Genomic DNA, 24,385 nt, shown 5'->3' with positions numbered 1-24,385 from the left:
GGTTCACACGCCAATGATTGAGAGTTCAATCCCCTGCCGTGAAGCTGTCTGTGTGAGGATGAGCTCTTACTTAACCATAGCTTCAGGTTGACCATAGCCTGACCAATGTTGGCTGCAATCATGGTACCACGTGAAAGTTAAAAAGTGGCTATAGTCACCAAAAAAAGAGCAATGCTGCTCATAAAAAGATCAGTCTGAAATGTGGGGAATAGTCAGAAAAAGGGCAGCTGAAAACAAGCTATTGTAGGCCTAATGCTGTTCCGCTGCGATTACGCAGAAACCACTATTATTATTACTTCGTATCCCGTCTCATTTCTTCAGTTCATACTCTCGCTGTCTGAGAAACCGATTTGTTCTCAAACGCATACCACTCAATCACAATACATTTCTGAAAATCCAAATGAAAAATGATTTTGAAATTATTGAAATAGGAAATGGCCAATCAATTCATTTGTAATGTTAAGCTTGATCAGATGATGTATAATTTGGTCACACAGTTAGCTGAATTTCACAATATTCTTGCTTACTTTTGTGTCTGCTACAATATCGTTTTCGACCTTAACAACAAGAATAAATTATATTGGCGTGAGTTTACCGCCCGGTTCATTAACAGTTCCTACATTTACATTCATAGTAGTGCGCTTAAATTCTAAAAAGTCAATACCAAAATTGATGTTAATAACTCGTCAATCTTGCTTGTAAATCGCAGACTTCGTTTTCAAATAACATTTGCAAATTTGCAGCGAATTCGAGTATAAAGCCTAGCTGTTTGTAGTACCCATTGTCACCTAAGGGCGTAACAAACTTTGAACGAGGTAAATGATAGCCAAAAAGTCCTTAAATATGTCACTGTAAACTCCTTCAAGTGTAATTTTGTAAATTTTGATTATATTTTGGATCTTTTAATGCAGTGGAACCAAATTGACTAGAAAAAGAGGAGGCCAAATATAGCTCAATGAACTCGAAAAAAAACAGCGAACTTTTAATCATGTGACATGAAGTTGACCTCCTTCACTTCGATAGTTGCAGCGGGCCAACCTAAGAGGATGAACCAGCCATGCTAAAGTTTGTCATAAAAAAACTTTGCGGAGACAAATGAAACAAAAAGGCTCGCTTGATCTGTGTGTGGCACAGAATTTTCCCACATTGGCATTTGGAAAAATAAGATATATCTGAAATATATCTTATACTGTATCGCCAAAAGATTTGTTTTAATGCCGAGGAATGTTTTTGTCAAGCTGCTACGAAAAAAAAGTCAAAATAACTTAGCTGGAGCTTGAAAAAAAAACAACATAGAAAAAATACCACAGAGTTTTACAGAGGAACCAATCGCCTGAATAACTTTCAATTTAGTTGCGGTTTACGTATTGATAAATATTATCAAAAGAGGTTTCTTCAAACGTGTTATTACTTTTAAAAAAACATTTAAGTTCCAATACTAACTGCATTATTGGCGGTTTAGAAATTGTTCAATCAGTTTGTCTATCAATCATTGTGAAATTGATTCATGGCTTGCGATTCAAATATAACCGTTTTTAAGCCGCTTTTTTTGTCTGAGGAAGAACATCATGGACAAATACCTTTGACAAAATTAGCCGTATAAGTCACAAAAATTAATGATTCAGACATGTTTGCAATATTTTTCGAGACAAACAAAAATAAACCCAAAATCATCCACGAAAACGAGGATTCAAATCACCTGTATCCACTGAACCACGCCTCATTTCAATTTATTCGTAGTCATGAGATTTTGCTGCAGAAAAGCACAATACTTGAAGCTGAAACAATTGTATTTGTATTAACTGCCATAATTAATTCGATTAGTTGGCTTACATTATCAACAAAACGAAATTGTATTTTTTCTCAAACTGTTCTTAGTAACGTCTTTTTAAAAGTGCTTCTGGTTAAATGAAGGAAAAAGTAGCAACTAAAAGTCAAATTGAATTGAGGCAGATTTTTTCCGTTTGTGCCCCCAGTTTTGTGAGCACATGTTATTGGCAATCCCGAAAATGCGATATTTTTAATAATAATTAACTATGTAATAGCACAGGCTCCGTAACTGGAGCTGCAAGACCGACTGGGCGCACAAACGGGAATAATCCGCCAAAAACCAGCTAAAGTAAAAAAAAAGACAAAACACGTAACTCTGTTTATCTGGTTGATTTCATAACTACTGATGTTTTTCGCTTCTGATGAAGCAAATAAAGGTACACAATTGACAAGAACGTTTCACAAAAATGCCATGACAAACCTCTTGTTGTATTAAAGAAATCTCAAAACGAGTTAGGACACAGATTACCTAATGATTCAAACGCCATGAAGCATTTGATAAAATCTTTTGAACCAAAAATGGCAGCCTCAAATGAGGACCAAAAATAGCAACTTCGATTTGGATTTTCAAAACAAGTGGCCTCCCACTCATTGAAAAAGTACATTTTGAAATCTCAAATAAACTAAAAATAATATGACATAAGACACGCGTATGGCACTAAATTGTCGCAATGTTGCAGAAGCAAAATTGATATTCAAATGAGCAAAAAAACCAACTTATTTCTTCACCCCTTGAAAGAGGCTTTTCAATGCGACAAGACTGGAGTAGTAATAAAGACTCAGTAGCTTATATGCCTCTGAAAATAAATACAACCTGCTCTTTGAGGCAGCTTATAAAACAGGAGTAGGTTTATGGTTCAATTTTAATAATAAGACTCTATGACGGACTTTCTTATTTTTAGAATTCAGTTAGTGAACCTAAAAAAATTCTCAACTCTTGAAAAAATTGAAAGAAACATAAGCTACGTACAGGAAGCATCAAACGAAACGATATTTATTATTAGAGAGCAATTGGGACCTATCATTAATTTTTTCGACAGACAAATTGACCATTATCAGTGAAACAAATTGCTGATTATTCTGGGATAACCGCAAAAGATATCGTAGCACGGCAAAAAAACTCGCAAAAATCTTTCCCCCACATACTACAAAAAAGCCACTTGTGCCCTAAGTTGTTTTTTTCCCTCCTGTTCAGCTTAAGTTAAAATTATCGTAAACTAAATCCTACCCAGGAGTAGGTCTATAGTTTGCTTTTGATTTTAAAACTCCATGAAAAATGCCGAGAGCTTCAAATTATACCATATATGTTGGTCTGGGATGCCCTAAAAAAGTCAAAAATGGTCTGAACAAAACAAAATGAGGCTAGCATAAGTTCTCCCATTTTTTTTCAAAAAATGCGGGAACAATTAAATATTATCTAAAAAGGATTAATTCTGAAGGGTTTGGCTTGAAAACAAAATTCTTAGCGTCATTTAATTCCAAAAAAAAATCTGCAGTCGGCCAGTGGTTTTTGCAGTCACAGTACGAGCACCTGGATTAAATTATCAACAAACGAGCTGAGTAAGAATCGCTTCAATTATCTGCTGAAATTAAAATCAACAACAAAAAAAACCTTGGTAGCCGAAACGTCTGTGTTAGCAACCAGTGATGCGCTTTTGAGAACATAGGGCACACTTGACGGAAAAGAATACGATATCTGTATGCCTTAATTTTGAGCAACTCAGCACTCCTTGCTCAAGCAACTCAACCAAAGTATTTGCTGACAACCTGCTTTTGCCGACAAACAATTCAGCGCTACAAGGACTCGTATCAACAACTTGAATACCATGATTGAGCAAGTTGAAGTTTCACTGAAACCCTCCGTGTTGAAGTTGCAAGAATATCAGCTATATTATTTATAAATATATATATATATATATATATATATATATATATATATATATTATTTCACTGAAACCCTCCGTGTTGAAGTTGCAAGAATATCAGCTATATTATATATATATATATATATATATATATATATAAAATATATATATATATATATATATATATATATATAATATATATATATATATATATATATATATATATATATATATATATATATATATATATATATAGAGTCAATTATAGTATCTTGTGAATGTCACCAACCTTTCGTATTCTTAGAGAAGAGGTTGTTGGACACAGAGGACACAGCCGATGAGCTGGGAGAGCTCATGTGGTTGTTCCTTCTGTTTGCTAAAGATCTAGATGGTAACGTGGACGAGTACGCGGCAGAGGTGCTATTGGCATTAGAGGCGCCAGATCCACCAGAGGTACCCCCTCCTGAACCGGATTGTGAGGAGGATTTGGTTGTGGGGCCACCTCCGATGCCAGAGAGGGAGGAACTGTTTGTGAGGGTGTTTGCACCTGCAGTTGCAGCTGCGAATGCGGCCGCTGCTGTTTGTAGGCTGGACCTGCGTGTGCTCTTCCGAGAAGACGTCACAACTACACCTTAAACATTAACAACAAATATTTAGATTGAGATGCCTAGAGCAAATGCGTCATTCGTATGCAGAACTGTTTATCAGCGCTTCGGTTTTGAAGTTTTCGACTAAAATATCTCGAAAGACATCAACTTCAGAATACACGCCTTCAATAAATTTCGAGGGTTGGAACAACCAAGTAGCATAATAGCCTCTCTCGAAAATGCAAAACATAACCATTGAAGAAACAAAAGTAATCGACGCAACTTCATCTTAGTTTACATGTCATTACACTAGACGCTGCATCAACTAAATATTGGTCAACGTCAGTTATAAGTTATATGGAAACTCAAAACACATTTTCCTCGCAAATAATCAATAATGACAGAAAAACGAATAAATAATCATAGTCTAGATATAGGGAGGAGGTGGTATATACCCGGAGCGTGGTGTATCTTCTTGTTGGAAGTGCTGTTGGTCGCCTCATTCCTCGAGTGCAGGTAGGAGTCCAGTGAGAACCTTTTCGCAGGCACCTGGTCTCCGAAAGCAGATCCCAATCCACTTGACGGATGCAACTGCATCATAGAGGAATGATTCCGTCCATGGGCTGAAAAGGGGAAAAAACACTCGACAATTTCAGTTCTATTGAAGGCTGAAATTTAAATGAGAGCAAACAGACAATACGCACAATGACGTCAGCGCAACTGTTTCCTTTCCGACCTTTCTTGCTACCCTTCTAAGAATTCAACAAAGATTCTCCCGGCCTCGTAACCCGCATGGTGAGAAACTGCATCCAATGCATAATTTTGCAATGTTTCAGAACCATAAAATTTTTGCATACAATTCGCATGAACGAAAACCATACACTCGAAGAAGTTAACCGTCATTTGAATATTTGCAGTTTCTGATAATCGGACCATATTTTGCATGGTTGACAACGACAGAAGTTACGATCTATGAGACGCACAATGGGTATGGTACCTAGTTCCATGTTAAATATAAATTCGTAGTTCAATTTTTTTTATTTTCTTTGAAAAATTATCGATGAAAATACCTTTAAACCTCTCCCCCACCCCCCATTAAGCCCCCCTTATGGCATCAAATACGCAACTAAAACGCTCGACACATAAAATTCCAGATAAATGTCATGAAATGTCTCACTCAGGTCGAACTTCGACGTTTATCTTTTATTTTATATTGTAAAATATTGCACAAGATATCCGATGTTAGACTACGGAACTGTAGGTCAAGGAAACAGTTAGAAGCGGAAACAGACACGATTTATAGCTAACACCTCAACTACTTTTCAGTCAGTCATGATAAGTTGAAACTAAAGAGCTGCAATCGATAGTTGATCTAGATATTGAAGATGATATGAACACATTTCTGTTGCCAGCATAAATATAGAAAAGTGTTCGTTAATGATACGCTTTCACAACTAGCTTGAAATCAAACAGTTAGTGGTTTAGTAAAATCTTTCGCATTTTTTCACATCAATTGTTTGAACGATTCGCCGTCATATGTTAATGGTATTTAAAAAACTAGCAATACATGAGCTGCTACATGCTAATGACCCCACTGTCTAACACTAAATACAAAAGATGGAACATAAATATGTGGCATAAAGGTAGAGCAACGTAAATGTGTAAGCACCAAGTATAATCTACCCCAAGAACAAAATATAAACAGATCCCTGTGAATGTCGAGTTTCAACTGAATGTCACCAATGGCGAGGTTGACTCAGCCCTCTCTTTGATACGTAACCCAACACAAATCAGACATATAAACTGATATCCCCTTTTAAATTCGATTGCATATGATCGAATAAACGGTTTGTAATCAGGTCCAGATAAACATTATAGCTTTGGCTCAGCTGAATTGAACTATGATTGCATCTTCCGTAAGGCAGTTATTATTAAAGTTTGACAAGTCACGTAAGATCAAAAGCTAGAGGTATGTCAACTAAAATTAATTTCCAAGAATGTGACAACAGATGTCACATAATACCCAGTTGAAAAAAATGTTGTCAAAAACCTAATCAACCGCAGCTTCGAGAAGCTTAATTCAGGGGGCTGGGTGGGACGGAGCGGGAGGTGAGCGGAGTGGGGGTGTCAATCATTAAAAACTGCTCTCAAACGACTGATGAGCGGTTGGCTTCGACAGTCGCTAGGTGTGGTTTAGGAAGGCTAGCTTTAGCTCAATCGCCGGTGGATTGGAGTTGAGGGTGAAGTGGGGGTGGGGGATGAATGTGGGGGGGGGGATGAATTTGGGGTGGGGGTACGGTCACCTGCTTATGCTATTTTGAGGACAAAAAGTAGTCAAATGTTCAGACGAAAAACTATATGATAAAATACCGGTCAAACAAAAATTCTAAAAAGATTAACAGGACTAATATAAATTATACGAACTCCGTTTGTGAGCATTTAAAAACCAGTCTTTCAGTCTATACCAGAAGCGCTTAAAGGAATTTCCCAGTTAGAATTAGTGGCTCCTTTTCCCATTTTGGTGTGTGGAGAGCCATTAGAATACTAATGGTCTCGAGAATCACTAAAATTTTGACCAAAATATCAGATAAAATTGCCATAACCACTAAGAAGACATAGAAAAAGCGCCCAAAACTTATTGTTTTCCTGAAAAAAAGGTAATTTGACTGGATTCCGATGTTAGATTAGATTTCAAAGATAAAAGAAATAGAAGCAAAGTAATTAGCATCAAAGCTTTGTTTTTCCTAACCCAATCCAATATAATGAACAATGTTATTTGGTGAATTCTGTCACTCGCAAAATTTTAGTCACTCGCACAATTTTCTGTGGCGGAATCATAGGTTTTTGATTTCCGATTTTCAAATTGTCAACAGGACAGGATGCAAAAGAAAAAAACGAAACAAAAGGAAACGATCACGCCAATATCGATTGAGCTAAAAGCAAGACTCCACTGAACAAAAACAGCCAGAATGAAAGCAACTAGTCAAAACAAAAATTCACCCGGACTGTTATATGTTAGTTTCAGAATCCAGTTGTACATTGCAGCATCAACTAGAGCAGCCGACATTGCATTTTGAGATTAAATGGGAAAAATCGGCTCGTAATAATAGAAGGATAATGCAAAGGAATCGATCAGAGCCAAATAAACCAATTTGAAGAAAAACTTCTAAAAAAACTAAACTTGTCCCAAAACAATCTCCAATAAAAACAAACTTTCATAGATTTACTTGTTAATTCTACTGATAACCAATAATCTTGCTCAACCAAAAATGCAATCGAGATCTAGCGATATTTATAGATATCAATAACGAAATCTATAGATTTATTTGTTGAATACACTGATATGCAAATACATTGTTCAACTAAAATCGCAATCGAGATCTAGCTATATTTAGGAAGAATTTGCTAAAAACAATCCGACAGAAGCAAAAATTGAGATGAAAATTGTTTTCAACTTTATACATTTGGTGATGCATTTAATGCCAACGATATAACATAGCTTGCAGATTTCCAGACAATAGCCCCAGCAGCTTTGTAGATCTGCAGTCTCAAAAAGATAGTAAAAGAAACAGACCAAAAAATGAATTGCTTTAATTCAAAGCTGAGATGTTTTGAGAGGAAGCAGTAAAACATTTTGATACTTATATTAGCTGCTTTTAAATAACATTCAATTAGAGTGACACATGCTCAATTGAACTTATCACTGAATTAACAAAAAAATCAATTTCATAGTGAGTCATTCTTGAGGGAGGTAAGTCACGTCTGACACAAAAACTTGTATGCAAAAGAAAAAAACGCAGGACAAAAACAGACGAACATGCAAATATCAATTGAGCTAAAAGCAAGAGTCCACCGAACAAAAACTGCCAAAATGAAAGCAACTAAACTAAGTGAATGCTTACTCGGGCTGATTTATGTAACTTTCAGAATCCAGCTGTCTATTACAGCATCAACTAAAGCAGCCGATAATTCATTTTGAGATTGAATGAGAGAAATCGGTTCGTAAGAGTAGAAGAATCAGAAAAAGAAATCTTTGAAAACAAAAAAATTTGTTCGAAGAATTTCTCAAAAGGCTAAACTTGTCCAAAAACAATCGCCACTTCAAACAATTTTCATAGATTCACTGGTTAAATTTACCGATAACCAAATATCTTGCTCATCCAAAACCGCAATCGAGATCTAGTCATACCGATAGCGGTACCAATAGATTTACTTGTTAATTATAGTGATAAGCAAATGTCATGTTCAAACAAAATGGCAATCAAGTTCTAGCGATATTTTGGATAAATTTGCTAAAAATCGGACAAAAGCAAAAACCGAGATGAAAATTGTTTTCGAATTTACTAATTTTTTGATTAGTTTAATGCCAACAAAATAACAAGGCCCACAGATTGCCAGAAAATAGCTGCAGTAGCTTTGTAGATCTGCAGTCTCAAAAAAATAGTAAAAGAAATGGACCAAAAAATGAATTTCTTTTAATTCAAAGCTGAGATGTTAGATTTTGATTAATAATCTATACAACATATTGATACTTCTATTAGCTGCTCTGAAATAGCCTCTAATTAGTGTCACAAACACTCACTTGACCTTACCTCTTTTAATTAAAGTAGCGAGAAGTCAATTTCAAAGTGAGGAAGTCATTTTTGAGAGTGAGGTAAGTCAGAGGTAAGTGAGGTAAGTGTGATACAAAAACCTTTCCACGCGAAAGAACTCGCTCCACTAAGATTGAAAAATGGCATCACGCACGCAGTTCAGTTGAAATTGATGAATGAAGGAACATAAGGCAGATTTGAAGTGATTGCTACCGAGCGCTACCTGTTCATCCCGCGTTTGAGGAATAAAAGTCAAATGGGGCAGACAAAAAATTGGCCGAGCGAAAAATTTCTCAAAAAAGACAACAGGACAAATATAATTGCTACAAACCTAAACTATTATTTCGAACCATTATCCATTTCGCTGCCAGGGCCTTCTTCTAGCTTAATCTACAATCGCTTTTGTTTTCGCAACAGGTTTAATTTCTGAGCATTTTAGATTACGCAAAAACCAATAACATGATTTAGGTAAAAACTGCGGTTTACGTTGTCCACGCGTATATCTTGGTTCACAAAAAATCTAACAGAAAACAAATAGGCGTAGGTAACTAGAAGCAGATCTAAAACAAAATGCATTAGAAGCAATTAGCAGATAATCAATCTGATTAAAAGTCAATCAGTTAGGCAACACTTGAAAGAGAAGAAGCACACAGACAGACGGAAGCGACTGCAGCTGTTTGAGACAATGACCTTTCGACCTCAATCAGACTATAAGAAGAAGCAGGGAGTAGCAGTGAGTAGTGATGACAAACCTGTATCACCACCATAGCCATCACACCCCATTCGATGAAATGCCGCGGCTGCTGTCGCGCAGGGAGGACATTGGCCATGATAGAGGTCATAGTTGAAGCCATAGAAGAAAGACAGAGACTCACTAGCAGCCAGAGATGATGGTGCATTGCTACTATCATGGCAAATATGGGAGGGGGTTGAAGTGTTTGGGGACATATTACATGTACAGGTAACAGCGTCAGGTCCAGAACAGGGTGGTGAGCATGGATGTGAAAAGAATGCTGGGGGGCTATAGCTAGTACAGGAAGAAGAGTGTTCGCTTTTAGCACTCAAGGGGGACTTTTGGTCTTTACTACTACTAGTGGTCCTGCGTCTTTCTGACGATAAAGAGTTGGGTCTTTTGTTGGGTTTATGAGCTTGAGATGAAAACGGGTATGAAAATGAAGATTCCACAGGTATATGGAATCGCGGCATCCAATTGGTTCTCAAATTATGTCTATTTCGTGCACAATTCAAGCGAGAAATGTCATGACAAGAACATTTGCAAGCAGGCTGCGTACTTTCAGAGTTTGTTGATAGGTTACTGTAGGGGTTTTGGCGATTGTGTATTCTAGATGTCGTGGGTGACAATCGTTCTTCGGATGATTGCTCAAATGTTGTCACCGATTGGGAAAAGCTCACGTTTCTCGTCCTCAGTTCACCTGGAGGTCGTTCAGCAGAGGTCAAACGGGATTCACTTTGGTCTCTTTGACCTCTATCCGCGTTTGGTCCCCGCAGTGAATGTTGAGATTGAGACATTGATGACGTAATATTGGAAGCAATCGGAGCGTTGCATAAGGTGTTGTCGGAAGACGACAAAGTTCCCGAGATAGAATCTGCGGTACAACAACAGCAACACTCATATTCAGACGAGTGCTCGTTCGTTGCTCTTTGCGTTGGCACTCCTGGACTGCCGAAGCCCGAGCATGTCATCAGTTCCGGAGGCACGCTTAGTCTACAGTTGAGGGATCGGGCAGGGTTTGAGGTAGGTGATGGGTTTGAGAAAGAGTGATAAAAATTGGCGGGGTTCTTGCAGCTGCAGTACAAGGCAGAGTTGCAACTTTGACCAGCGGTCGCTACGACTGCTGCAGGAACTGCCGGCTGTGGTGAGAGCAGTCCATGCGTAGCTGAGCTACTGAAAGTCCTCGAAACGAGGCCCTTCATTTTCACCACTGCACGATAACAAACAAAACAACATACACTCGCTAAACGTCACTAGAGTAATTGACATAAAATGAAGAGCTTCAGTATTTTTCACATTAATGGCGCCGCAACTTTAGAAATCTTTATGAATGAGAGTAACAGTTAACATACCCATCTACGAAAAATTGTTAACACAAAATGCTAGCGACACTACCTTAGCTACAATTAATCAATCACTAGAATAGGATAAGGCCTTACAACATCCGCCAGCGCTGAAACTGAATATTTTGGTTAGGGAAATATAATAAAATTATAACAGGTAAATTTATTCTGATTTTAAAAAAAATGGACTATTCACTTGCTACTATTTTGATTGCAACATTGACACAATGCTCGCGTATTGATAAAGAACAACGACAAACAGTGCATGAATTATATGAACAGACATACACTGAAGAATCTACGATGAGTTCTATCTATCTTCTGTTAAATTTGACATCTAATCCTCCAGTTTTTAAATATATTTCCAACCATCAGAAGTAAGAAAAACAACGCCATAATACGTATTACGATGATGCCTTTCAATTACACATATTCAACGAATTTTTCGATATTAAACAGAGCACAGGGGCGCAAAGAATGATAACTTGTCATTAAACACTTAAGTTTGACATAGCAGACAGCCTGCTGAATACTAACTTGTGTGTCGTTGAATTTAGAGAGAAATAGATACAGAAATGAGTTGACGAAAAAATCGACGCAGCCAACAAAAGTGACCAAAAAAATTTTAGATTCGACATTTCTTCTTATTCTATGACTTCAAACTAATTTTCACTAAAATTAAATATTAAAGAGCAAACTCAATTTATTGAGCGCGGAACTAATCAATTAGCAAGAAAACGAACCCAAAACACCGATGGTGCACCAAAAGACTTTTAATAGTAAATAAACTCAAAGTACCAACAAAAATAACAAAAATTTTGTTAAAAATAGCCAAAATCGCATTAATATGTGTACAAGTTTATAAAACAAAAACACCTCACGACAAAGAGAGGCGTCCAATTCAAGAATTATCAATCTGACTCTGACATATTTACTACTTTTTCTAAAAATGTCAGCAAGGGCCAAATATGAACAAAATTGATTAAAAAATCCAAAAAGGGACAAAAAAAATTGAGAAATATGGGCCAAGTTTGCAATTGAAACGCATTATTAAGCTCTCAGAAACATTGTGGTATCGATTTCAGATGGTTGCATATTCATGCGACATCGATCAAAATTTACTTCTACAAAAAACCAAGTTACAAACACAGCTGGCAGATTGCCAGAAAATAGCCGCAATAGCTTCGTAGATCTGAAGTCTCAAAAAAAACAGTAAAAACGACAGACCAAAAAAATCGTCTTTTCATTGAAGGAGGATATGTTATGTTTTGATTAAAAATCTGTATAAGTTTTTGCTGCCTCTATTAGCTGCTTTCAAATAACCATCATTTAGACTGACACACACCCATTTGACCTTGTCTCTTTGAAATAAAGTAAATAAAAGTCAATTCCGGAGTGAGCAACTCATTTTTGAGAGTGAGGTTAATCATGTGTGACCAAAAATTTAATCACGCAAATGAACAAAAAACTCACTCCGCTAATTCAGTTGAAATGAACAAAAAAAACAGATTTGAAGTGGTTGTGACGTCATATGGTCGTCAAATCTTGACGAAACAAATAAAAAATCAAGAGAAGGCCAATAATAGCCTCAGCTATCACTTCGCGGCTATTAAAAAAAAATTGTCAAATGGACAAAAACACGGCTAAAAACTGTCATCTATATGCGCCAATCTCTCAAAAACTCTTTTCAAAGTCATGAAGTCATTCACTGAACACAGCGCATGAACATAAATCTTCTCTCTCTCAGAAAAAGTTAGTTCACACGGCAATTTTACTCACTTTCAGTATTATGTCAAAATGCCGCCTGAACAAATATTACTCGCGGTTTAAAAAATTTAAGAAAACCAATACTCCTCTTCGAGTCGTAAAAAGGAGAGCGCCTAAATAATAGCCGTTTGAGAGGCTGACGGCGGCTATTAATAAACTAGCGTAAAACCATAGTAACACTGACTGGTAAATCATTTAGCGTACATCACCAACCCATTTAGATTAAAAAGTGGAAATGCATCTTTTTAGAAAGAAGGAAATATCACGATATTTTATTGTTCTGACACAAATTACTCCGCTGTGCTCTATTATACGAATGATATGATAATAATGATAACTTTGAATTGCGAAACAGTGACATGCGATAGTAATAGTGTGTGCAACTGTTTCCTTTTCCCCATGGGTAGAGTACATTATCATTCATAACTGATACTTTTGCAGTTTTCAGAATGGTATCTATAAATAGTGATGGCTAGTACAACCTCTTAGTATGCCATATAAACCACTATTAGAATTAAAACACTCATTAATACGTTCAAACGTCCAGTCGGATTTTTGTTCATGAGGAAAAGGAATCAGTTCGAATGGAGGCAGAGAAAGTTATCTAGATGACTTACAGAGTGACTTTTCAAACTGGTCAGATGATGATGAATGGTTGTGTGAGTTAATGCCACCAGTGTGATTGTTATTGTTGTTGATATTGTGATTGTTATTGGAATGGTTGTTGTTGCTGTTATTGAAAGAGGACTCGGATATCTTCAGAGCCACCTCTTTCACTCTCTCGATGATATTCTTCTCCGTCTCTGAAACAAGATTAAGATCTAGGTCTTATGGGGATCCAATTGTGTGGATCCAATGGTCCTGTACAAAAATTTTTTGAAGACCAGATTGTCATGGGACAGAATTTAATCTCGAATGATTTTGCTTTTAAATCACGATGCAGCAAGGCTATAAGAACAAAGTAGTACGAGCGTACTGAAACTAGGCGGTCATCTTCCCTATGGAAAAGCGATGGTTCTGCCAAATAATGGCGAATAATTAGGCTTGAAATCGATCATTAGCAGCTCAGCTCGGTATATAGGCATCCTTCTGACAGTAAAATAGAGATTTTGAGACTGGATTGAGACCGGTTCGAAACTGGATTGAGAGCGAATAATAAAAATTTGAGGTAGAACGCTTCATATTAAATTATTAAATGATACACTTGGGTTCAAATTCAATATACATTGAGTTTCAACTTTGAAATCATCCCCCGTTATATAAACGAGAAATATATGTAATTTTGACAGAATCAGATACTGCCCCAAATATTTGAAAAAGGTTCATTAGCAAAAATGACTTGAGGGACCCACTTTAAAGAGAAATCGAAGTCTTCCCATACAAAAAAAATGGATAGCTCCAGAAAGCAATATACTTTTTTTCCTAGAACGACATTTATATCGTCAAAATTTATTCACAGAAATCAGCTAAAAATCTCAATCTTGAAACAAAAACAAACAAAACAAAAACGAAAAATGACAGATTGCCGGAAAAGAGCCGCCGTTGACGCGCTTGATGCACATCGGGATTGAAACAGAAAAAGAAGAAAAGAGATAAATAGACCAAACTTTTTTCAATTTTTTTCAGAGTCAAAAAGAGTTCTAACTCGGCGTGCAGTTTCAGTTGGATTCTAAAATATGATAATTCAGCTTCTAAACTTAATGCTAAAAATCTAAAACCAATGTCAGCTAGCAAACACTGCCAATGTCAGCTAGCAATGAACTTTGATAACCTAATTCTCAATGACTTGATGACCCGGCTTTATCGGTTCATCCCGTCTCTTTTGATTTTCCTCTTTTGACCCTGACTGTATTCCCTGACTGTATTCACTATCTTGCGTAATTAATCCAGTGAATGGATTTAAAAAACAATCACCTGAAAAGGTGAGTGAGGAAAGTCAAAAATCAAACGTGAAAATCGTGACTTAAGTAAAACGAAAAACGTGATCAAAAGAAAAAGCGGGAAAAGCGCGGTAAAAAAAACATAGCTAGAAGAATTTCGGAAATGACTCGAAGAAAAAAAAATAACGCCCCTAACTAACATAAAGCTTATTCTACTGAGTGACCACAACAACTAACAAAATGCCTATCCTACTGAATAAAACTAAACACTTTAAAACAAGAAAATTAGAAAGAACAATGAAAAAGTATCTGACCAGAAAAGACGACAAAACCTGTGATAAAAATTTCACATTGAGTTGCAAGTTTAAAGAACAAGTTTTGGCAAAAACCCATCAGATACGTTTAATTCTATTTTGTTGAACCAGTGCAAACCGAGAGAAAAACCCAACACAAAATTTCGAGTAGAGAAAACGGAGGTAAGAGAAAGGAAAAGAAGAACGAAACCACAAACATTCTCCCATAAGTTGCAAAAAAATTAGCCACAAAATTATGCATCAAGTGACATTATGTGGTTTTCCATAATTTGCAGAAATGCAGTAGAAACTAGCAAAAAACACAATCAGAAGATTTCTGCAAAAAAAAAACACGGAAAAACGCAGAAACCTTCATGAAAAATACTCAATTAACTTTGCTAAAATGACTAAAAACTAATATCAGAAACATCAACATGCATCAAAAACAACTAATTTTGGACAAGAGGCATCCTCAAACGCTATAAAAACTTGAAAAAACACTAATGCAATTGAAAAAAGCACTATCTTGCATAATTCATCGAGTGAATGGATTTAAAAACCATTCACTTGAAAAAGTGAGTGAGATAAGTCAAAAGTCAAACACGAAGGTCGTGACTTATGTAAAACGAAAAACGTGATCAAAAGGTAAAGCGAAGCAAAAAAACATAGCCGAAAGAATTTCGGAAACGACTCGAAGAAAAAAAATAACGCCCCTAACAAAGCTTATTCTACTGAGTGACCACAATAACTAACAAAATGCTTATCCTACTGAATAAAACTAAACACTTTAAAACAAGAAAAAGAGAAAGAACAATGGAGAAGTATCTGACCAGAAAAGACGGTAAAACCTGTGATAAAAATTCCACATTGAGTTGCAAGTTTAAAGAACAAATTTTGGCAAAAACCCATCAGATACGTTTAATTCTATTTTGTTGAACCAGTGCAAACCGAGAGAAAAACCCAACACAAAATTTCGAGTAGAGAAAACGGAGGTAAGAGAAAGGAAAAGAAGAACGAAACCACAAACATTCTCCCATAAGTTGCAAAAAAATTAGCCACAAAATTATGCATCAAGTGACATTATGTGGTTTTCCATAATTTGCAGAAATGCAGTAGAAACTAGCAAAAAACACAATCAGAAGATTTCTGCAAAAAAAAACACGGAAAAACGCAGAAACCTTCATGAAAAATACTCAATTAACTTTGCTAAAATGACTAAAAACTAATATCAGAAACATCAACATGCATCAAAAACAACTAATTTTGGACAAGAGGCATCCTCAAACGCTATAAAAACTTGAAAAAACACTAATGCAATTGAAAAAAGCACTATCTTGCATAATTCATCGAGTGAATGGATTTAAAAACCATTCACTTGAAAAAGTGAGTGAGATAAGTCAAAAGTCAAACACGAAGGTCGTGACTTATGTAAAACGAAAAACGTGATCAAAAGGTAAAGCGAAGCAAAAAAACATAGCCGAAAGAATTTCGGAAACGACTCGAAGAAAAAAAATAACGCCCCTAACAAAGCTTATTCTACTGAGTGACCACAATAACTAACAAAATGCTTATCCTACTGAATAAAACTAAACACTTTAAAACAAGAAAAAGAGAAAGAACAATGGAGAAGTATCTGACCAGAAAAGACGGTAAAACCTGTGATAAAAATTCCACATTGAGTTGCAAGTTACAAGAAAAACAAATTTCGGCAAAAACCCATCAGATACGTTTAATTCTATTTTGTTGAACCAGTGCAAATTGAGAGAAAAACCCATCACAAAATTTCGAGTAGAGAAAACAGAGGTAAGAGAAAGGAAATGAAGAACAAAACCACAAACATTCTCCGTTAAGTTGCAACAAAAATTAGCCACAAAATTATGCAACAAGTGCCATTATGTAATTTTCAATAATTTGCGGCTATGCACAGTAGAAAGTAGCAACAAACACACAATCAGAAGATTTCAGCACAAAAAGAACATGAAAAATCGCGAAAACCTTCATAAAAAATACTCAATTACCTTTGCTAAAATGACCAAAAACTAATATCAGAAACATCAACATGCATCAAAAACAACTAATTTTGGACAAGAGGCATCCTCAAACGCTATAAAAACTTGAAAAAAAAACTAATGCACTTGAAAAATGCACTATCTTGCGTAATTCATCGAGTGAATGGATTTAAAAACCATTCACTTGAAAAAGTGAGTGAGGTAATTCAAAAGTCAAACGCGAAGGTCGAGACTTATGTAAAACAAAAAACGTGATCAAAAGTTAAAGCGAAGCAAAAAAAACCTAGCCGAAAGAATTCCGGAAACGACTCGAAGAAAAAAATAACGCCCCTAACATAAAGCTTATTCTACTGAGTGACCGCAATAACTAACAAAATGCTTATCCTACTGAATAAAACTAATCACTTTAAAACAAAAAAAATGAGAAAGAACAATGAAGAAGTATCTGACCAGAAAAGACAATAAAACCTGTAATAAAAATTTCACATTGAGTTGCAAGTTTAAAAAACAAATTTTGGCAAAAACCCATCAGATACTTTTAATTCTATTTTGTTGAACCAGTGCAAATTGAGAGAAAAACCCAACACAAAATTTCGAGTAGAGAAAACGGAGTAGGAGAAAGGAAATGAAGAACAAAACCACAAACATTCGCCGTAAAGTTGCAACAAAAATTAGGCAGAAATTATGCATCAACTGCCATCATGTTGTTTTCCATAATTTTTGGATATGCAGAGTAGAAAGTAGCAAAAAGCAAACATTCAGAAGATTTCAGCAAAAAAGAACTCGAAAATTTGCAGAAACCTTCATAAAAAATACTCAATTATTTTTGCTAAAATGACCAAAAACTAATATCAGAAACATCAACATGCATCAAAAACAACTAATTTTGGACAAGAGGCATTCTCAAATGCTATAGAAACTTGAAAAAACACTAATGCACTTGAAAAATGCACTATCTTGCGTAATTCATTGAGTGAATGGATTTAAAAACCATTCAGCTGAAACAGTGAGTGAGGTAAGTCAGAAGTCAAACTTGAAAATCGTTAGTTATGTAAAACGAAAAACGAGATCAAAAGGTAAAGCGAATTTAAAAAAGGAGAGCGCCTAAATAATAGCCGTTGAGAGGTTGACGACGGCTATTAAAAATACGCATCATACAATACTTTTGGGCAAACTAGACTTTTTAACTTACAATCTAGCCCAGACCCCTTCAGGCTACCTAAAAGCCTATGGCCCCATATAACTGAAAAATATTTCCAAACAGAAGCTGATAAGAGGCGGGGTTCGTGCATGGAAGTTTGGTTAGGTAGAGAAACTGGTAGGTAGGCAGAGGAAGTGCGGTTCGGAAGCAGGCGAATTGGCCCTGCTAAGGACAGGACCTTTGATTAGAAGGGGTCGGGGGACAATTAAAGGTCAGAATTTGTCAAAATTTTTACCTTAAAGTAAGGAAAGTAAAGGTTCTCTCTAAATATTAAAACTGAAACTTCAAAAACAGTTCAATGTTCGAAAAAAGTCAACTTCAAATAAACAAAAGCTGCGACTTCGGCAAGAAAATAACCACACTTTGACAAAACCAAGAGCACAGAAATACATGTCCGCTCAACTTGTAGCTTCACAAACAATTGTCAATAGAACTCGGTAGTGATTGGTTTGTCGTGTTTACAATTACTGTTTGAATTGCTGTTTACAAAAACGGTTCATCGTGGTTTCAAAATCGGAGAACACTGCTCAAACGGAGAGCGGACACATTAGTTCTTCCAATTGATTTTTTTTACAATTCGAGAGCAGGTCAGAACATTACGATTAACACACTTTTATGATTAAGAACCACCCTTTACACCATGAAATAGTCTCTTGAAAACAGTTTCGGTGAATTGCAGACTTAGAGATTAAAAACGCTTAGGGCTCTAAGAGATGCTCAGCCACTCAATGCCCTCCGGGTTTTACCGGTTTATCCAGTTTTTGAGGGCCAAAAGTTAAAAAAGTCTGGCAGGCGAAAAATCAGTCAAGCAAAAAATCGCATTAAAAAGACCACAGGACTGAATATAATTGCTACAAACTTGGTTTGAGAGCAATTAAAAACATAACCGACTAACGTCGGGCGAATTGCTCTCAAACGACCGGCGGGCGGTTGTCAGCACCTAGCCACTGTTTAGTGAGGTTAGCTTTCGCTTGATTGAAGAGGCGTGAGGCTAGGGAAATAGACGATATTATCACGCCACATAACAGCCGCTGAAGTCAACAAAAGAGTTAAGGAGAGAGAGAGAGAGAGTGCGAGGTAAAACGTGAGCGAGAAAGAAAAGGAAAGAAACGCCAACCAACACACACACACACACAGAGAGAGAAAGAGAGATAGCTAGAAATTTTTTCCATGAGATTCTAGCCTTGTTAGTAACTAAATCATATAACAAACTGAAAGTGCAAAATTCAGAAGAAAACTTTCCACATTTCGCAGTGACGAAAATGTTCAAAGAACGTTTTTTGCCTCTGGATTTTTGTCATGTAACCTATCTGCAAGACTTAAAAAGCTTCGTTGGCCAGTATTAATCGTTAAACTCAAAAAAGGACTCAAAAACTGCAAATAAAATGACAAAAATTTCAAAAAAAAATTGAAAAAATCATAAGTTTTATCAAAAAATCGATAAAATTTGTGATATTAAAAAGTTCAAAACTATTCTATCGCAATAAAAATTGTTCAGTAACCTATTATCAAAGCCTATACGAGGTTTCTTGGGGCTGAAAGAACTTAGATAATGACAAATTTTGAAAAATTTGAAAAAAAAATTCAAGTTTTATCCAACAATTGCTAAAAATCGTGATGTTCAAATGTTCAAAAACATTCTATTACCACTAGAAACTATGCAGCAACGTATTATCAAACCCTTCAGGAGGTTGTCTGAACCCTGAGGCTGAAAAATCTTGAATAATGAAAATATATGTCAAAAAATTTTAAAAAATATAGCAATTTTTGTCAAAAAAAATGCTAAAATTCGTGATGTTTAAATCTTGAAAATGATTCCATTACTTCTAGAAACTCCATAGTAACCTATTATTAAACCCTCGAGGAAGTTCCTTGGCTCTTGAGGCTGGATAAACATAAAAAAACGACAAAAACTTTCAAAAACATTGAAAAAATTTGCAAAATTTATCAAAAAAATGCAAAAAATTCGCTGTGTTGAAATGTTGAAACCATTCTATTACCACTAGAAACTATTCAATAACCTATTATCAAATCCTAGAGTGGATTCCTTGACACCTAAGGCTGCTAAGGCTGAAAAAACTTAAAAAACTGACAAAAATTTTCAAAAATCTTGAAAAAAATTGTGAAAATTAGTATAAATTTGCGTTTTTAGCTAGCGGTTGTTCGGCAGTAGCTAGCCACGGGTGGGGGGGAGGGTGAACGGGGGTGCCGATGGGGGTGGCGACAGTTGGGTGGGGGGGGGTGGGGGGCAACAGGGCGGTGGGGGGGGCAAAAGTGGGGGGGGGGGTCAGCAGTGGGGGGGGGGGGGTCTTCAACCTCTAAGAACCGCTGTTCACACCATAAGTATAAGACTCCAAAACTGTTTGAGCTGAAACAGAGCTAAAAGGCTCTAAGAGTACTTAATGCCCGCTGGGCGCTACCTGTTTATCCCGTTTTTGAGGACGAAAAGTCAAAAGCGTCAGACGAAAAATTGGTCAAGCGAAAAATCGCATAAAAAAAAGACCGACAGGACTAATATAATTGCTACAAACTTCGTTTGAGAGCAATTAAACATTTCAAATTCGTTGAGTTGTACAATACAAGCGCAGAAAAATAAGCTTGATAGCTCTTCCATCTAAATAAGCACGGAATTAAAGTAGACAAAAGGTTTTGCGCTCGCAGAAAAAGAGAAAAGTAACATACCTTCTACCGACTCCATAGAGAAGCGGCGCTCGTTCCTCAGGGATTCTGTGTCCGAGTCCTGAATTTACACCATTAATTAAATTTACCCTAAAACTACGTTAAATACGCTAAGTGTTCTGCATAAGTTTCAGCTAGAGAAATTTATTATAGCGAAGAAAAAATCTTTGTAAAAAATCTCAATGTAACTCTCTTGAAGCCTTTGACATTTGAACTGTTTCCTCCCCCTTCCCCGGGTCAATATGATCATTAATAATTGTTATTTTCCCACCAATGTTGTGAAAATTCCAACCTCTTAATTAGACCGCACAAACCATAATCAGAGCAAAACACTTAGTTGTTCACACATGAAATTGAAAACAAATTTTTTTTTGCAAGGAACCAGGAAGCAATTCTTAAATGTCTATCAAGCTTGTGAAGAAGTATGCACAGGGCTATATCTTAGGAGCATGTTCGTTTATAGTCCCCACTGGAAGAGGACCTTATAATGTATAATTATATAAGATCGTTTTTTATTCTTCGGTTAAATTAAATTCATTCATCTTGAACCACTAGTACAAATGTATGCTAAAATGTTGAAACTTCGTCACCTTTATGGAATATACAACGAAGGAACTGTCATCACTGTCAACTGAGAGCTGTTTGGAGGTCAATTGTTGCTTCCTTGCAGACACAAACTCTCCAATAGAGTTCAACGATGCTCTTAGATTACTGGTCGTGGCTGACACGGCACTGTTAATGGTACTTGTAGACACTGAACTCTCAGACATCGTCGTCACTGCTTCGGGGCTACTCGGCGAGGATTCACCTACATGTTCCGAGAGCACAAGTGGCTCAACCTCGTTGGAACTGTTCATGCCATTGTTGTTTGGTTCCGACTTTCTGCCGAAGCCAAGAATAGACCCCTGGTCACCGGATAGACGTTTGGAAGCATTTGATTCGTTTTGCTGAGAATTCTGAGATGTCATTGGCGGCTTGCATTGGCCAATGGGAACTGCAGCGTCTGAGAAGATCCGATTGCGAGGCGCTTGGGCCATTCGGCGCTTTATGGCATCAGCTTAAAATGTGCAAATGATCAGTTGTGATTCATATACGCAGATATGTCTAATGCTGTTTTTTAAAAAGTGCAAAGACAGAGGAATTATAGCCAGAAATCAGTTTTTAGCAAGATACCTTGGCACATTTTTAAGATCAGTATCAGGATACAATTCTATAAAATGACTGTTGTTCACGGGTAACGCATAGCCTTTTCAACGCCTACAACAGTGGCGTAAAATAAAATGTGACAAGGTATTGTCACTGTTGTTCGTGAAAGGCCAGAAAAACGTACTCAAAGTTTGAAAACGTACTTTTGAAAATGCAATGATTTCTATTTAAAATCAATGTTTTTAAAACTTGAAAATGATTCTTAACATCTTGAGGCCAAAAACCGTGATTTCTGGTGTACGATACATCTAAAATCTAGGACAAATAAAGACAGGAATGATTACTTGTAATCACAAAAACAACAACTGTTTCTCAATCTTCCCCATTGGACTAGAAGCCGGCTGTTAATTAGTTATTGAAATTTGGCAAATATTACAATAGTAATCTCTATTTCTGAATACTTTTTTATTTTGGAAAAGTACTCTAGTATATCGATTCGGAATTGAAGAAAGAAGCTTTTGTTTACCATAAAGACTTAACAAAGCTGATTTTTGAACAAAGCTCTTTAAAACAAGGTTCTATACAACAAACTATCACCTAGTATTATATATTCATAACTGATATTCATATTTGACGCCGTTATTGGTGTCACCGGAAACTTCTCTTCTCTTACGTCTAAATTTAACCCTAACCGTTACATTCGACCCAAATATCATTTCTCGATTATATATCAAATGGGAAGATATAAGAAAGAGTTACTGCAATGAAACATATGGTTGGCAAATTGTAAAGCGAGAAGATATTTTATGTATCAGGACGAATCGGACATCAACGATGAAGATGAATGAAGCTCATGATTGGCCATTAAGAACGAGGAGGAATGGTAGAGAGCGAAAGAATCACATATCGACTCGCGGGGTTGGGGGATTGGTAGCCATAATTTGCAAAACCATGTCAAATGCAAAGTGCAGACAGTTACAGAATCAGTAGCCACCCCCTGTTGCTTCCTATGTGAGATTATTAATCATCGAGGTTGCCATTCAACGTATTGTAAATCAGATTCCCAAAAAATAAGGTGACTTCATTCATGATTATTCTTATAGGTTACCCGAATCGACCAAATAAAGCGAAAAATGCATAACATTGCACAGTGGTGTGGTCTAATCTATCGCAATGATTAACGTGGAGTTGAAAATATCAGTTTGCATTTGATATTCTCAGTGGGGGTGGAAAGGAGGGGGAGGGAACATATACATATTATTAATATCTGGTTTGAAATCAGACTGAGTAGTAGAATAACATGGAACCTGCCTCTGCTCAGAATGGACTGCGGCACTAAATTCACATCACATTCTAACATAAAACTAATCAAGAAAAAATAATGACAATTTCGATACCCATTATCACATGGTCAGTTCTCTCATCATTACATGAAGGCAACGAGCGGACTGATGAACTAATGAATGTGACCATCATTAAACCTATCTTAAACACTCAGCATAATGTTAAAAGGAATCAAAATAATAGTCATCTTGCAAGACGGGATGAATATCTAGCGAGCTCTAGCAAAATTGAAGCTAATCTCACAAATTTTGCAAGAGAATTTCCTGATAATAATCGATTTCAACTACTATGGGTCAAATTCTAGATCAAGGATTTTTCTACAAATTTTCGATTTCCAAACGACTCATGAGCAAAATTTTAAAATCTCACTATGAGCTGTATTCAATAAAGACCAATGCACTTATGAAATTAGATATTTCATACAGAGTGTAAAAATGAAAATGATAAATGATACGTACAAAAGCATACTTATGTAAACAGCTGAAGAAAAATACCAAACAAAAAATTCCATAGCCGGCAAATTGCCAGAAAATAGTCGCCGTTGACCTCTTGACGTCCATACAGATTGAAAAAGAAAAGAAACGGTACAAATTAACAACCTTTCTTTCAGAGAGTCGAATAAGGTTCTAATTTGGTGTATATATTGTTAGCTTGAACAATTGAGCTTCTAAAATTTAGGCTATGAAGCTTATTACCAATAATCGCCCTAATAAACCTTGATATTCACTATAACTTAATGAAAGAGTTTTAACATTTTGTCTTGATTCGTTTGAATTTCCTCTTATGACTTTGACCGCATTAACCACAGAATTTATTGAATTGAAATCTAAACTTCATTCACTTGAAACAAAGTGATTTTAAGAAGAAGTCAAGCGAAGAAATTGCGACTTGTGTAAAGAAAAACCTGAACGAAAAGTAAACGAATTAAAAAGTAAAAGAAGGAGAGCCCCTAAATAGTAGCCGTTTGAGTAGATGCGACGTCTATTGATCAGAAACTTTTCACTTGAAATTTGACGTACTTTCCATATTTGCCAGTCAACACAAAATAGACAACAATGATGACATAACCACAAACAAAAACACTATAGGATAATCAGAAAATGACAACAATTACTA

The 24,385-nt window shown here is 36.2% G+C and overlaps 1 protein-coding gene across 10 annotated transcripts in view; it reads right to left on the bottom strand.

Moving 5' to 3' along the window:
* The window catches only part of LOC142349443 (ras-specific guanine nucleotide-releasing factor 2-like), a 233,011-nt gene that overhangs the window by 31,492 nt on the left and 177,134 nt on the right, over positions 1-24,385 (bottom strand). For 6 of the 10 annotated variants that reach the window (XM_075400998.1, XM_075400995.1, XM_075401003.1 and 3 more), the window contains 8 exons: positions 23,237-23,260; positions 21,370-21,836; positions 20,783-20,840; positions 13,335-13,520; positions 9,627-10,817; positions 4,738-4,905; positions 3,985-4,326; positions 528-557 (listed from right to left, as the gene is read on the bottom strand). In XM_075400998.1, the coding sequence (XP_075257113.1) occupies positions 528-557; positions 3,985-4,326; positions 4,738-4,905; positions 9,627-10,817; positions 13,335-13,520; positions 20,783-20,840; positions 21,370-21,836; positions 23,237-23,260 (2,466 nt within the window). The remainder of the gene's footprint in view (positions 1-527; positions 558-3,984; positions 4,327-4,737; positions 4,906-9,626; positions 10,818-13,334; positions 13,521-20,782; positions 20,841-21,369; positions 21,837-23,236; positions 23,261-24,385) is intronic. The other 4 variants (XM_075401005.1, XM_075401004.1, XM_075401001.1 and 1 more) reach the window with 4 other exon arrangements.

This window comes from Convolutriloba macropyga, chromosome 11, assembly GCF_964194025.1.
Source record: "Convolutriloba macropyga chromosome 11, txConMacr16.3, whole genome shotgun sequence".
Lineage (NCBI taxonomy): Eukaryota > Metazoa > Xenacoelomorpha > Acoela > Convolutidae > Convolutriloba > Convolutriloba macropyga.
The sequence above is the reverse complement of the archived record's forward strand: the minus strand, read 5'-3'. Positions and strand labels throughout refer to the sequence as shown.